At 36.5% G+C, this 17,191-nt stretch overlaps 1 protein-coding gene across 6 annotated transcripts in view; it reads right to left on the reverse strand.

The window, feature by feature from the left end:
* Positions 1 to 913: 913 nt before the first annotated feature.
* LOC128854730 (ATP-dependent RNA helicase p62) overlaps positions 914 to 17,191 on the reverse strand; it is a 50,667-nt gene continuing 34,389 nt past the window's right edge. For 2 of the 6 annotated variants that reach the window (XM_054089051.1, XM_054089048.1), the window contains 4 exons: positions 5,289 to 6,410; positions 4,904 to 5,142; positions 2,181 to 2,359; positions 914 to 2,053 (listed from right to left, as the gene is read on the reverse strand). In XM_054089051.1, coding sequence (XP_053945026.1) covers positions 1,748 to 2,053; positions 2,181 to 2,359; positions 4,904 to 5,142; positions 5,289 to 6,410 — 1,846 coding nt within the window. In that variant the 3' untranslated portion in view covers positions 914 to 1,747. Of the gene's footprint in view, positions 2,054 to 2,180; positions 2,360 to 2,696; positions 4,487 to 4,903; positions 5,143 to 5,288; positions 6,411 to 9,265; positions 9,347 to 9,616; positions 10,128 to 10,160; positions 10,267 to 17,191 lie in introns of those variants that run through there. The other 4 variants (XM_054089050.1, XM_054089047.1, XM_054089049.1 and 1 more) reach the window with 4 other exon arrangements.

Here is a 17,191-nt window from a genome sequence, read left to right on the forward strand (position 1 = left end):
GTTCTACCAAGGCAACGATCCCAAGCATACGACTGGTATTTTAAAAACTTAGCTTATCTGGAACTGCCCACATATAGAACAGACACTCGCACAGAGTCCAGATCTCAACGTTATTGAAAATTTGTGGTGAGTGCTGGAAAATAAAATAAAAAACCACAATACTTCTGATCTGAAACGGGCACTACGGGAAAAATGGGATAAAATTAGTTCCGATTATACAGCAAAACTTGTAGAATCTATGTATGAATTCCCGATTAAAAGCTGTTCTGAATCAAAACGGATATCCCACTAAGTATAAGCCGTAATCATGAAATCGAAATATTAAGGTGTTTATGTTTTTTGAATACTTTTAAGTTAGTGCTGTGACCTCAAAATTATTTTAATTTCCCATATCTTTCTTATGAAGAAGCATTTTTTGTTATTAAATAAAACAGTAATAATAATTTGCATCAAATCAGCTGTGAGTCACTATAGAAGTTTCGAAGTCTAATTTCTTCAAGCGCGTTTTCAAAAGGTGACCGGTTGAGTATCGGAAGACTTTCATTTGGAGGGCATCTCTAATTAGTCTTGATCTAGTCTGAATCTGGTCGATACATTCAACTTTTTAGACATGATTTTCGGTTTAGTATTTTTTTAATTCCAAAAGCCCAGCCCGACTTTTGACACGAAAAACTACAAACAAACTGAATTTTCCGGTCCAGACCGAATTTAACCTTTCTTTTTGGCATTGCGCTTGCTTTATTCGTGACGAGCAACAGATGATCAACATTTTTTTTAGAACGCGATGCTGTGCAATTATTGAAGTTCCAAAAAACCGATGGTACTAACACCAAAAATATTATATTAAAAGAGAAATCGGCCTTTGGCTCCTATCTTTTAATATCATACGCATTTTTCAATAATAACAAATTAATTGGTTTCCACACCAAATAGTTTTTTTTTTATTTATCAGATATTTTTCTTCAATGCATTGTATACATATGTATTGTTATATTTGATTTCATTTAAAACTCACTTAACTCCTTCATAATGGAATTTTGTACATTAATTATTTTTAGTTTATTGTAAATGTTATTTGAAGTCTAGACGTACACATTATCCAAAATGTGCTGATATTATGGTATTAAAGGGATATACTGTAACTTTGTGCCAGTTGCTTACTGGGGGTGCGCTAACTTAACACTAGACATAGGTATAGTATGACGATATTATTACGGCTACGAATGAATGCAAATACGCGTTTTGTTTAAAGTAAAGTTAATAAATAAATCATTTTTCCCAAATGTGTTCAATATCACAAATTACATGTGTAAAGCACATAACCCGCGAGAAATAATTGAAATTTGCCTTCGCAAAAATACATACAGCAAACTGACTAATTTGTTTTAATTTAATCTCGAAAAGATTGGCATCATTAGACACTTTGTTACAATTCGCTTTTGATATTGGGATGATGTGCTTTCATTTGCAAAGTACTCTAAATATTTTTTTTGTTTGAAAAGAAATGCAAATTCTTTAAATATTTGAACTTAAATTGGTTTGGTTCTTCATTTTAATTATGGATTAGCTATGCTTTATAGAGAAGTTTCTGTTAAAAACCAGAAACTTAAAAATCAAATTCACTTCAAAATATTATTGAAATGAGTTTGTTTTGTTTAATTTTAGTTATCTTTTAAGTAAAATCGTAATATTATATTTAAATGAAAAAATAATATTAATAATAGCCTATGAATTAGTATAATTTAATTTAATCAAAACGCGTATGCTGTCTGCCTCCTCCACTACTACTGTTGGCAGCATTACGATTGCCATAGCCATTTTCGCCGCTGTTGGTATTGCTGTAGCCGTTACTGCGACCACCGCCATAACCGCCGCCGCTGTTACCGCCATAACCACCACCGTAACCGCGTCCACCATTGCCACCGCCGCCTATCGCACCCTTTCTGAAGGTGCCATTGAAGCGAGAGTTGCCGCCGCCACCACCGTAGCGGGAACGGCCACCATCGAAACCTCGGTTACTACGCGCCATACCCTCTAGTACAGGATTGATTTCCTGTGAAAGAGCAAATGAAATTAATTTTTTTTAGCAAAGCAAATATTTTAAGCATTACGTAAGAATATAAAATTTCTAATAGATTTGTAAGGGTCAGAATAGAAAAAATATATAAATAGATATTTACCTGATTAGCCTCTCGTAAAACATCAACCAGCGCTCTCGACTGTTTGGCATTGTTTTTGGTAAAGAATGCATATGAAGTGCCCTTTGTATTGGAACGTCCAGTGCGTCCTATTCTGTGAATGTAGTCCTCCGACGATTGTGGGTAATCGAAATTAATCACATATTTGATGCCATCAACGTCTGTAGCATTTGAAGTTAAAATATTTTTAAGAGGGAAAGGGGAAAATAAAAAATTAATATAATAATATATTTACAGCAATAATTAGGGTAAGTGGCTAATAATTTATCGTTGGTAATATAATTAAATGGACTTTCGACTTTTGCAACGTAGAGCACTGTTTTTTAGTACATTTTTAATTCACTTGTAAAAATTTAAAGTCTGTTCAGAACACTTTTGGTATGCTGGCTTTCATTTTTTTCATTTTTCTTTGGTTTTTTTTTTTCATACTACTTTTGAGCATTAAAGTAAATTTAAACAAAAAGAGATAAAGTGGACTTAGTTAAATATGTACTTTACCTTCAAATAGTCGATTTATATCCACGCTCTTCTCTCGTCACGTTCAGCGAAACGAGGAAAAGAGCATGTCGAAAAACTTTAAATATATGTAGGGTATTTTCCCCTCTAATCTGTCTCTCCCTCACTTAATCAGCATTGACTTGACAGAAGATGGACGAACGATGCAGCTCGATTCCGCACGACTTTTGAATTAATGCGTCTCGATCGGAGTTCAGCGCACATCCAACTAATTTTGTGGTTCGAGTTTGTGCGCCGCCCGCCGACGTCGTGCATCCATCTACCAATGTTCAGGTAAACCACTACCGCAGGCAAGTTGATAAAGCATGTTTTCATCTTTTCAGTTCAACGGCCAGTAAATGCCCGCCGCTTTTCTCCAAATAACTGTGTTTATTTTTACATTTCAAGCTTTTGATATGCATATCCTCCAAATTATAGTATTAATTAAATAATCGATGTTGCAACTGTGTCCTTTGTAGGCGGCTTTGCGATGCATATGTGGCACTTTTTCTAAGAGAACGTTTTGCCTTGCACGAACTTTTCGCATTTTATGGAATGTGAATGTGTTGCACCAGTATCCGCAGACGACGACGCTTATTTCTGGACGTGCAGCAAATGGTGAACTGGTGTTCTGTGATGTCCATGGTAGAGTTAGAACAACAGCAACAGCTTCTCAACATTTGTTTAGTGTCCAAAAGAAGGTCGCCACCAACACGTTCGATGCAACCGTTTACGTCTATCGAATGAGTAAGGCAAAACATTTTTTACACCGTGCCACGTTACACCAACCAACCTAGCTTCAAATCCGCGGATACGCGATGAACAGGATCACAGCGTTTGCAAACAAATAAAAATTAAGTTCACTTATAATATTGTTAACAATTCCAACACTACAACTATTCAAATATTGCAATAACCGTAGTGACCCTGTTCCTTGCAAATAAATTATCTTTTTTACGATGACGTTACGATCCAGCCAAAGAACACATGCGCTGTTGCGATTCTAGGACGGACATGCATTTAGTTTTATGGAGTTTCTCTAAGTGCCTGCGTGTGATTTAAACGCTGTTCCCTTATGGAGTACATGCCAGAGAGATACACAAAATAACTAACTTAATCTCTCCTTTATGTGCTCCACAGTAAGTCATTTGAGTAACGCTGTCTGTACGGTTAGAAATCCTATTTCTTTTTTTATAGTTTTCTCTCTTTGGAACCGATTTTGTTTAGTTTTACAAATACTATCACTTGAATAAAAGATAGCAGAGGCCACATTTGCTGCATGATGATAGGGATATTGTGTACCGCAGAACTCTATGTGCACATTGCGAATTTGGGAAGAAGTAGAATTTACTTTTGTATTTGGAAGAACAAATATTTTACACGACGCGACATATATCTCGCGTTTTGTAAATGAATGTTGCCGCTTTTTGTTTTCTTGTTGCTTATCAATTGAGTATCAGCTAGAGTACGCTGGAACGCTTTTTCGTAAAGGTTGCACGTATCAGGCAAGATTATCTATCGGCTGTTGATTAATATATCTTCTCCTCCAATGTGCAGTGACGTTATGAGCAAACGTATGGCAGCAGATGGTTCCACATCCATTTTACCTTGGAATGTTTAGACAAAGTACTGCCACCACATTCGGTTTTATTGGAAAAGATCCTTTCAAAGAACTTTTCACCGGCTTCTTTTTATGATAAAATTTCAGAGTTCACTTATAAACGCAATTGTATCGAATTGCGTAGTTTCAGAAGTTGTTCATACTATCCCCACCATACTACAATAATCGGCCTCTGTAAACGAAAAGAATCAGGAGAATAGTTTTGGGGGGAAAAGAAGGTAAAATTCCAAGTTGATTAATATGTCTTTTAACAGATATGATGACTTATTTGTCGCTAAAGCTAAAGTGAATTTTTGGCAATTGATTCGAGCAGTTTTAAGGTCTAACATATAGAGTATTTTGATGTGCCTACGGGCTTAAAGGTGCCATGGCGTAGTTGTTTACAATCGTCAAATGATGGGAGTATGTGATTGCAAAATGATTGCAGATCTGGTGAATATTATCAATCCTTATGTTATGAAGTCAGCTAACACACTTTGCATTCACCATACCTCAGTTCATTTGAAAATATAATCAAACCAGTACAATAATATATGTGAATGATAATGGTGTAATGTTCTCAATAACGAGTGTAGAGAGTGAAACTTACCCAAACCTCGTGCAGCCACGTCGGTTGCTACCAAAATGTTTGACTTGCCCGAACGGAATTCGCGCAAAACGTAGTCACGTTCCGACTGTGACTTGTCACCGTGAATGGCGCCACAACGAACACCAAAACTGCGAATGAACCGCACCAGATTGTCAACACGGCGTTTAGTCTCCACAAATATTATGATCTTGCCGGGGTTTTCGCTGGTATCGTAAATTTCGGAAAGCAATGATTTCAGCCTATGGAAAAAATTTAAAGTAATTCAAAATATATTTACGTATAATATAAATTTAATCAAAAATTCTAGGTAACGAAATAATCAAATAAATCAAATTATTGAAATTAATTGTCCAATTTCTTTGATTTTTTAAATTAAATTACTTACTTGTCTTCCTTGTCATGTTCTTCACAAACATCGATCACTTGACGAATGTTATGGTTCGCCGACAACTCCAAAGAGCCAATATTGATTTGTATGTAGTTGCCAAGGAAATCTTCTGCCAATTGCTTAACCTCTTTCGGCCAAGTGGCGGACCACATGAGAGTTTGGCGATCAGGGCGAATCTGTGACAATATTTTGCGGATCTGTGGCTCAAAACCCATGTCTAACATACGGTCAGCTTCATCTAATACTAAATATGTACAACGCTTCAAGTTTGTAGCATTCATTGAGAGAAAATCAATTAGACGACCGGGTGTGGCAATGACGATTTCGCATCCACGCTGCAAGTCGCGCATTTGGCCTCCTTTTGGAGCACCACCGAATACACAAGTATTTCGAACATAAGAAGATGACCCGAATTCTGTCGCAACTTGTTGAATCTGCTGTGCCAATTCGCGCGTAGGTGCCAATACTAATGCAATTGGTCCATCACCACGCTCCAATGGTTTTTGGTTGTTAATGTGCACAATTGCTGGTAAGATATAACCGAGTGTTTTTCCTGATCCAGTCTGAGCAATACCAACAAAATTAGAACCGCTCATAGCGATTGGCCAACCTTGAGCTTGGATAGCTGTAGGTGCCTTGTATCCTTGTCGGCGTACCTCCTTCATAACATAATCCGGAAAATACGCTTCACTGAAGTCCTGAATTGGGTTTGGTGCATTTCCACGAATGGTAATCTCATGTTCATCACGGAAGCGCTGTACTTCATAGGGCGAACGATTGGCAACAATTGGGTGTTCCTGATAGAAATTCTTCTTGAAGGGTGCCAAATTTGAGAAATCGACAGAGCCAAGTGTGATGTCCTGTGTGCCACCGCGGCTATTGCCACCACCGTATCCACCAGCTCCGCCGCCGAAGCCACTGCCGCCACCAAAACTACCGCCACGGCCGCCACCACGGTTCTTATCAATACGTCCATTGCGTACGCCATGGAAGTCACCACCACCAACACCACCACCGCCGCCGCCATGACGCATGCCACCAGCACTACCACCATGTCTAGCCTGACGGTCATCACCGCCACGTCCACCACGAGTACCAAAATTCCTATCGTGAGGTGCCCTAAAAATTACAAAAAAAAAAATTCAATAAATAATAAAAAAAAATTTCAATAAATAAAAGCAAAGTTTCAATAAATAAAAGCAAAATTTCAATAAATTAGAAGAAAATTTTAATAAATAAAGAAAAAATTTCATGTATACTAATATTTGGAATCATTAACCTTTTATGAGAAAATTTTATATTTCTTTGACGCATTTTCATCAAATGTAAATACTAATTCGACGCAACAAATAATTTTCAGTTTTAATCTATTTAAATTTTGAATGAATAAAAACAATTCAACGCCTCCGTTGCCATCAATAAAAGAAAAAACCAAAAAACAGTGAACTTTCTTTTTTCGATTGTCAAGCTAGATAATAACTGTAATCGCTAATATTATATTATTTAATTCAACTCAATACACAAAAATTTACTAAAATAAACTCACGAAAGCCACTTCTTTTTATAGGAAATAATTGGACCGCCTTGTATCGTGACTAATAATTTCGTGCCGAATATTACATATCGTGCAAGACGCCCCGTTTTTGGTAAATTGGCACTAAAAGCACAATCAAATAACAATCTTAAATACAACATTCATAATCAATACAAATTGTAATTTGATTGTATTAATAATAGAACAGCCAAAATCTTAAAAAAATGTTACTTTGGTGCCAATCGCCAAACAACTAAAGTACAACTGTTCTCTAAAAACACGCAAGAAAATTGCTTGGTTTAGTTTACACAGAAAACAATAAATATTTACCCCTGCCATTTTGCTGAAAACGAGCACGCAAATAAAGAAAAACCGGTTTGGTAAAAAAAAAAAGAGGAAAAAAATTCAAGGCGAATGAAATAAAAACGGAAAATGATGAAAGGTACGAATAGAACGAATGAAAAAAAAATGCCGCTGCTGCTGTGTAGCTCTAAGAAATGTATAAAGTTACGAAAGTTGAAAGGAATTGCGCAGTCGTAAATAAGACCGATTTTCAGAATTTTTAAGGAGCAATGCCCACCAACACCAAATGCACTTAAAACTCTTTATCCATCTTAATAATATTTTTTATATGTAAATATGTGAATTTTTTTATTTAAATTACAATTAGTGTCAAAATAATAAAATGTACACCACATATTGACAAGTTTTGGCAATATATTTATTTTTTAATATTTTTTTTCGAAAATTTTCGTGTATGCAGTTTTGTAATCCATTGAATTTTGCAAGTGCAATTTTGAATTTTGAAGGGTGAGTTCCAAGTGGCTCAGAAATTACGTTGATTTCCTACATTTTTTCTTCTGACGTGGTTGATTGTTTTCCTCGATATATCGAATGCTCAAATTTTTTTCTATAATTTAATTTCTTGGTGTACACTTCATTTTGATGCCGACTGTGTATTTAAATTGCTAACGCCAATAAATAAATTCGAAGTAACTTTAATTAAAAAAAAATATTTACAACAAAAATAATATTCTACGGAAAATGACCTTGCAGCTTATTTGGTGTAGGACAAAATATTAACTTTAACACCTGAACAATTTAGTACATAGAACCAAGATTGTCAGCGAAAGAACTCCACTAGAAATATAAAGTCCAGAATGCATTTTAACAAGTCATGTCAAAAAGGACGAAAATGGCGTTAAGGAAAGGACGGAATGACGTTATTTTCGCTGATGAAAACAAATTTAATCATATTAGTTCCGATGGCGACATTTATCTGGCGTCAATTTATTTCGGAGCTGCAGTCGAAGAACCTGCGAGGAACTGTAAAACAGGGTGGAAGTCCCATAGTTTGGGGGTGTATATCATCACCAGCACATAGCAACCGACAGGTCTTATGCTGAAAACAGTGAACACCGCACGCAGTCCCTTACCGTGCACAAAAACTCACCACCGAGAACAACTGCGTTCTTTTAATTACATATTTACACAATATATCGGTTTGTGTGTGTATGTGTTTGGTATTTGGTATTTTTAATCTATTTTAACAAAGATTATCATTTTTCTAAGCTTATTTTGTAAATGATTTCGAAATGTACTGCTTGGCAACACTGTGTGGTGAGAGAGCAATCAGCTAAGTCGGTATTACGCGATTTTTTTAAAAATCGTCAAATAAAATCTACGGTACTACGATACGGAAGGAACTTTTCATTTACATGGGGTTCTCATTAGTTTGATCGGAACAGCTGTGTCGGGATTGCGTTTACGGTGTTCACTGTTTTCAGCATTAGAAGGGCGTTACAAGAGTGGAGTGAATAACACTCGAAAAAAAACCCTAAACTCGTTCAAATCTTAATAAATAATTTGACAACTTTACTTTAATGAAATAAGGTGTAAGAAAAAATTAACACACGAAATAATAAGCTGAGGCACTGTATTGATATGGATATAGGCATTTCCACATTCTAGAAGTGAGAACCCCCACCCGTAGAAAACATAGATAATAGGTATATATTAACATATTATTTTATAAAAAAAAAAAAAGGAAGTCAAGCTTATATTGATCTATATCTATACATTTAATAACATAAATATCGCTCTGTAACACATGAACAGATAATTGTTAATTTTGCTCCTATCTGGCTACACGTTTGTTCACCGTGATTATCTTCACACAGAAACGACATTCGAGATTTGGTCATATCTTTAACTTTAACTAATTGATTAATAAAATATTTGTTTAAACCACTGGTTGGTGGAGAGTTCAGATATGATCTACCCTTTCAACGACAATTTTTTAAAGTGCGACTCCTCACTATTTTATATGTTCTCGTTTAACTTGATCGATAATGTGTACCACACATTAGTTGAATATTTTCAATTTTATTTCTATTGGGTTATATTATATATAGATTCATACATTAATTTTTTAACTAACCTGCGTGATATATTCATGTTAATTTTTCCAGCCCGCTAAAACACTATTCACTCTCAATGGCGACTTAAACCAATATTACTTATTCTAAAAGTGAGCACGCAAAACTTCCACTAACTAGTAATTACCCGTTCACTTCCGTCTACATTTTTCTCTATACTTAAATATGTAGCTATACAAATGTGTATACACACAGTATAGATACAGAAACGAGTAGGTGCAAATCAAAATGGAGGTCAATCCAACAACAACACACACAACACATCATCTGACACGATTTGACTACATGATTCATACTGTTCCTATGCCAAAATTTTAGAAAGTAATGAGATGTTAAAATTAAATTTTACTTACATTTCGTCTGGATCTATATATATTGACGTTTTTGTAAATGAGTCCTGATCTCTTTTTGTTGACGTAAATTTTTGCTTTTCCACAGGCGTCGCTTCTTCTTCCAACAAATTTTCGCTTGTTTTGTGAAAATACCTATAGAAGTTATCAGAGCTACTTGTTATTCCACCGAGATTACTTGATTTCTTAAACTCTGCTTGAGCGATAGTTTCTCTGCCTGTAAATAGCTGGTACTTGGAAAAAGCAAAATTCACCGGTCCTCTGTTGGTTGAAGAAAAAAGAAAATGGCGTCGTGATATAGTACTCGTGGCTGGGTTAATAACGGCCGATGGAAAAATCAATAAATTTTTTACACACGCCACTGCAGCCACATGTGACGGTGTTCGGTTTTCACACGAGATTTTCGCTAAACTTTGAACCAATATTTTAAACATTTTTACTTGTATAGTAACAATTAGCACTTTTAATAAATTTTTCACTATCACATTTATTGGTTACAAAGCAGCAAAACTCGTGCAAATGAACCACTTATAAAATGCATTCTTACCTAACCTCGTCCCAAAGTGGAATGACGCATATGAAGATTACAATGGAAAATTTTACTTGTGCGCCTTGCAGAGTTGCACTAACACAGGGTTGCACCAGGCAAAAAGAATACACTATTGTTAATGAAAACTACTTTTGAAACGAAGAAGAACTAGACATAAAATATAATATGTGAAATATTAATTTTACATGTAACATAAGGTTGTGCTTTTATTGAATGCTTTAATAAAAAAAATATAAGTAAATGGAGTTCTAAAAAGTGGGTAATCGAATATGTTTCAATTACTCCATGAATTTGTACTATATTCTACTAAAATGAAAATTGAGTTAAATTACGATATGATAGTTGAATTTAAAATAGTGACGGCGAGAAATTCGATTAGACGAATATGTTTTAGAATTGAAAATGCCCGGTCTCCACTTGTAATTTCTATTTTAACATAGATTTTTTCCATGCTTTATACAAGGTGCCGATGTTAGATCAAATGATCGCATTTATTGCGTTTGCTGGCCTCAAGCACTTGATTACTTTATTAACTAAACGAGATGTCAGATGTCGCAAGTGCGGACGACTAAAAGAAGGAAGTGCGATTTCTCTAGCTTACTTCGAGATTTTCAAGCAGGTGAAGACAGCCAGTTATGTTAACTCCTGTCGCGACAATCGGCAAGTGGCAATATAATGCAAATGGAGAATGAAATAATATGGTACAATATAATGCACTTTGGGGCGAAATTTAAAAAAAATAAGTATTTTTTTTCTTATTCCATTAACACATTTAATATGGTTCGCTCAAAAAGGCCGCGAATAGATTGTTCTATTGGCCTTTTCTTAATTGTTCATTTCATAAAATGTGTTCTTTCGTTTCGAATGAAAAATTATGCCATGAAATACCCACAAGGTGTGGGGTTATGTAGTCGATGCGAGAAATAAGTTCTTTGTAATATATAACTTCTTGTCAGAACTAAAATAAAATTGTTTAAGCATTTATTATTATTTCAAACTAACAGCCATTCTTAATTGACATGTCAAACGTCAAAGATATGTCATTTGTCACATTTTCATATCCCAATAGTGTGATGTTAACGCTAAGCAAACCGTATTTTCAATTTTGGTACAGAGTTATGTCTTGAAGTGAGGTCCATATGAAAAAGTAAAGACAATGGTAATTCGGTAACAATTAAACAACAGTTAATTTATTGCTAGCACTAGTCATTTTATAATTTTTGCTTTCGTGGCTATTGCACCAAATATGAGTCATGACAAGTGAACTCAAACATCTTACTTTCTAATTAAAAGTAAGATTTTTAAAAAATAGAGATATAGAATAAGGCCCGTAGATTTTCGTGCTAGCAGGAGGTTTCTGTAATTTTCACAGCTTTCTTATTTTTTGCAAACACAAAATTCTTAAAATCTGCGAGGTAAATGAAATTTTACATGCACATGTTTCTGGAAAACCTAAAGGGCTGTAGGTTTTATATTGCCCAATGACGCTGAATTGGCCGTGACGTCTGTACAGAAAATAAACAAACAAAAATAAGATGACGAATTAATGACAGTAAGTGGACAGCCGTATATAAAAATTGTTCACACATACACATATGTGCATGCCAAGGATTGTTTATTTCCTTTACTGACATAATTCAACTGTCAAATTCACTAAAAATACAATAACGGTTTGCGAGGGAAATCTCTTTCTGTTCTATATTCTACATATGTACATCATACATCTGCATATAACAATCATGAGTTTACGAAAAAGCAAATTTCTACAATGCTATTGTGAATGGCGGATTACATTGCTGACAATTAGGGGGCGCGCATGCGCATATACACAATTGCCATCAAACTGTTGTTCATTTTGTTTAAACCCTAATTAGGTTTGTTTTTTCGTAGGATATGCATGTGGTCCGGCTAGTATTATATAATAATAACCAATCATGATTTTCTCACGCTCATATATATTTGTGCTTAAACTGAAAAACCCGTTCATTGGCAACTGCCTATAGTCGACAAAAAAGTTGATTTTATCCGCAACCAATTTGTTAGCGCATATAAAATTGCTTTATACAAATTTCAAGCGCAGACGCATAGGCGCCTAAAAACCCCATATTATACCTTCTATAGATTATGTTAAACAAGTTTCGCCAAAAACAGAAATGTTAAGTGGAGGCAGAATTTCTTTCTACCACTGTCTGACATCAACTGTCATTTCAAAGTTTGACAACTCAATTTTCATTTATCACGAACACAGGGAAAATTGTAAAAATATTAAAATAATTACTAAAGCAAAATTTATTATGTTTCTAACGGACTTTTCAATCAGACCAAAAACTATATCGTAAAATCATAGAAATCATCAAAATTTAAGTCATAAAATTTCTGCCTTCATTTTTAGGTTTTTAGAAAAATTCTTGATTAAGTGTTTCCTATCAATCTCATTCAAACAGATTAAAAGCACGTTCACATATGCATTAATTACCAATAAACCCACAAAATTAATCTACCCGTTCACATATGGCAGATTATCAGCAAAATTGACAATCAGCTGCCAATACTGTTATGAAAGTTTTTCTTCGTAGAAACTATTTTGGTGGCATATTTTGGTTGTTGTAGCAGCATAAACAATATGAAATAATTTGGTGCTTTTGGTTTGTTTAATTATAATTAAAAAAAAATAAATAAATAATTGGCGCGTACACTTCTGTTAGGTGTTTGGCCGAGCTCCTCCTCCTATTTGTGGTGTGCGTATTGATGTTGTTCCACAAATGGAGGGATCTACAGTTTCAAGCCGACTCCGAACGGCAGATATTTTTATGAGGAGCTTTTTCATGGCAGAAATACACTCGGAGGTTTGCCATTGCCTGCCGAGGGGCGACCGCTATTAGAAAAATGTTTTTATTAATTTTGCCTTCACCGAGATTCGAACTAACGACCTCTCGGTGAATTCCGAATGGTAATCACGCACCAACCCATTCGGCTACGGCGGCCGCCTATAATTATAATTAACAATAGCTAATTTAGCAGGAGAAGGATTAGTAAATTTAATTTCGCAATTGGCTGCTAATAATAAACAGTTGGAGGAAATCCGTAAATGACGTTTACTGATGTCTCAAAAAATTGTGGCAGCAATACACATTCGAATTTCGATTTTACATTTCATAATTAATAGGGGAGCAAAGCGTTTATGGAAATACCCTTTTTTCTGTTATATGAATGCAAATTAATAATACCTAACACAATTTTATTACAATTATGTCTACAAACCTGTTTTCTTTGCCGGCATACATTTTATTTAGTTTTTACTTTGACGTTTTTCTTTAAGCTAGCTATACACGAGCACACTTGGTCTGCACACCCCGTCGCCTATTGAGATCTGTACACTATTACAACACGTTGTACAGACATCAGTTGCAGTGATCGCTGACCGAGTGAACATCATGTCATCGGAAAACGAAGAAATAATCGCGCTAATGGCAATTTCTGTTTGCGTTGAAAATGAAAATACAATAAGAGCGAAAAAACGTAAACAACGCTTTTTGGAGTGAACATTTTTATATAGAGCGAGCAAAATATTCACACGTTCCACTCCTTAAAAAACTTGAAACAAAATCTGAAAAAAAATTTAAAAATTTTGTACGGATGAATAATGAAAATTATCAAGAACTTCTAAAAATGGTAGAGCCTTTAATAAAAAAGAAGGACACCTTCATGAGAGACGCGATTACGCCCCATGAACGGCTTTCAGCTACTCTAAGATTTCTGTCATCAGGTGAAAGCTTCGAGGACTTAAAATTTTTGACAGCAATATCCCCACATAGCCAAAGTCGGATTGTAATTGAAACTTATGAAGCTATAATTAAGACATTGAAAGATTATATTCAGGTAATTTATTAAAAAAAGTTCAATATTATAATTCATAAAAAAAAGAAAAATTTAATTCAAAAAGTTAAACTTGAGCTCACTCAGAGCTCCTTAATGCGTGTAAGCGATTACACCTGCGATTACGATTCTTCTTCTTCTTCTTAATTGGCGCGATAACCGCTTACGCGATTTTGGCCGAGATTAACAAAGCGCGCCAGTCGTTTCTCTCTCGTGCTAACCGGCGCCAATTGGACACACCAAGTGAAGCCAAGTCCTTCTCCACCTGATCTTTCCAACGCAGAGGAGGCCTTCCTCTTCCTCTGCTACCACCAGCTGGTACCGCATCGAATACTTTCAAAGCCGGAGCGTTTGTATCCATTCGGACGACATGACCCAGCCAACGAAGCCGCTGGATCTTTATTCGCTGCGCTATGTCTATGTCGTCGTAAAGCTCATACAGCTCATCGTTCCATCGTCTGCGATATTCGCCATTGCCAACGTGCAAAGGTCCAAAAATCTTACGCAGAATCTTTCTCTCGAACACTCCAAGCGTCGCTTCATCGGATGTTGTCATCGTCCAAGCTTCTGCGCCATACGTTAGGACGGGCATGATGAGAGTCTTGTAGAGTGTTAGTTTTGTTCGTCGAGAGAGGACTTTACTGCTCAATTGCCTACTTAGTCCAAAGTAGCACTTGTTGGCAAGAGAGATTCTACGTTGGATTTCAAGGCTGACATTGTTATCGGTGTTAATGCTGGTTCCTAAATACACGAAGTCTTTTACAACCTCAAAATTATAACTGTCAACAGTGACGTGGGTGCCGATACGCGAGTGCGCCGACTGTTTGTTTGAAGACAGGAGGTACTTCGTTTTGTCCTCGTTCACCACCAAACCCATTCGCTTTGCCTCTTTATCCAGTTTGGAGAAGGCAGAACTAACAGCGCGGTTGTTAAGGCCGATGATGTCAATATCATCGGCATACGCCAGCAATTGTACGCTCTTATAAAAAATTGTGCCTGAGCGATTAAGTTCTGCGGCTCGTACGATGCTCTCCAACATCAGGTTAAAGAAGTCACACGACAGCGAGTCACCCTGTCTGAAACCTCGTTTGGTATCAAACGGCTCGGAGAGGTCCTTCCCAATTCTGACGGCGCTGCTGGTGTTGAGCAACGTCATCTTACATAGCCGTATTAGTTTTGCGGGGATACCAAATTCAGACATCGCGGCATACAGGTAACTCCTTTCCGTACTGTCGAATGCAGCTTTGAAGTCGACGAAAAGATGGTGTGTGTCGATTCTCCTTTCATGGGTCTTTTCCAGGATTTGGCGTATTGAGAATATTTGGTCAATGGTGGACTTTCCAGGTCTGAAGCCACACTGATAAGGTCCAATCAGTTGGTTGACGGTGGGCTTCAGCCTTTCACACAATACGCTCGCTAGAACCTTATAGGCGATATTTAGAAGACTAATCCCGCGGTAATTGGCACAAATTGCAGGATCGCCCTTCTTATGGATTGGGCAGAGCACACTTAAATTCCAATCGGCAGGCATGCTTTCATCCGACCATATTTTGCATAGGAGCTGATGCATGCACCTTACCAGCTCCTCGCCGCCATGTTTGAATAGCTCAGCCGGCAGTCCGTCGGCGCCCGCGGCTTTGTTGTTTTTTAGCCGTGATACTGCTATTCTCACCTCGTCATGGTCGGGTAACGGAACGACAATTCCGTCGTCAACGATTGGGGTATCGGGATCTTCACATTCTCTATGACATGCGCAGCTTCACTTTTTTGAAGTGAAATTATTATTACGGCCCAGCTCTGAGCTCACTGATATTGGGTGTCTGTAAACAATTCGGTAAAAGACTGTGCTGAAACAGAATTTTCGGAGCTGTTTGGTTCAATGTACTGTTGCGATTCCACGAACACTGGCTGTGAACATTCATTTCGTGGCATAGTGTTTTTTGATAGAAATACTTGTGGTACTTGTGTCAGAACTGTGGTAAAAGGATCTGAAACAGACGATGATGACATATACTGAGTCGACGCGCGAGATATTGTGTAGGGCCTTGGAAGTCTTTGCGTAATATTTATTTTAACAGAGTTAACATTGATATTTTCCAACTGTCCATGTACTAAGATCTCGTCAATACCTCTTTTTGGGTATATTTGTTGCTCTGGCGATAATTTCCTGAATCAAATTGCCCAAGATTCAGCAAATACATCAGCATCATCTCGTGCCGTTCGTCTATTTTTAGTTTCATCCAGATGCTGTATGGCCGTTTGAAAAAAACTCCGAGTTTTTTTCAGACCCCTTTCGCTTCCTATTACTTTGAGAATCAGCCTGTAAATAAACATGAAACTAAAATTAGCTGTATTCTTTTTTCAGCTTCCAAAAACTGAAAACGACTGGAAATGCATTGCCAATGATTTCAATACACTATGGAACTTTCCCAACTGCATTGGGGCGATCGATGGCAAACATGTAGAAATAATGAAACCACCTAGGACGGGCTCATATTAGTACTCTATTGTAATGATGGCAATTGTTAATGCGAAGTATGAGTTCATTGCCGTTGAAGTTGGTGCAAACGGAAGAGGATCTGACGCTGGAATCTTCGGTCAAAGCAAGTTTAAGCAAAAATATGATGACAATGAACTACATATTCCCCAAGCTGCAAGCGTTCCAATGTGTCAGGAGAAGCTACCATTTGTCTTTATTGGAGATGATGCTTTTCCCCTTATGGAGAATTGAATAAGACCCCTTTCCCGTACCCAACTAAGCCGCTATGAGATTATTTTTAATTACAGGTTATCGAGAGCTAGACGCGTAGTTGAAAATCCGTTTGGGATTTTATGCAGGCGCTTCCGTGTTCTAGCAAACAGAATAAACTTGAGCTCTAATAAGGTGTCTACAATAGTTTTGGCCTGATGTTATATTCATAATTTCTTAACATGGAAGAATGGAGCACAATATACAAATGATAGCGTCAACGCAGAAAACGGGAGGTCAAGTGAAACACTTAATAATTGTGGGCTTTCAAACCTAAGACCGCTTCAAGGAGGAAATTCTAAAAACGCAGCGAAATCCGTTCGCAATAAATACAAAGAGTATTTTAACACAGTTGGATCAGTTCCGTGGCAAAATGAGATTGTACAATATAAAAATTAATACA

This window comes from Anastrepha ludens, chromosome 2 (assembly GCF_028408465.1).
Source record: "Anastrepha ludens isolate Willacy chromosome 2, idAnaLude1.1, whole genome shotgun sequence".
In the NCBI taxonomy this organism is placed as follows: domain Eukaryota; kingdom Metazoa; phylum Arthropoda; class Insecta; order Diptera; family Tephritidae; genus Anastrepha; species Anastrepha ludens.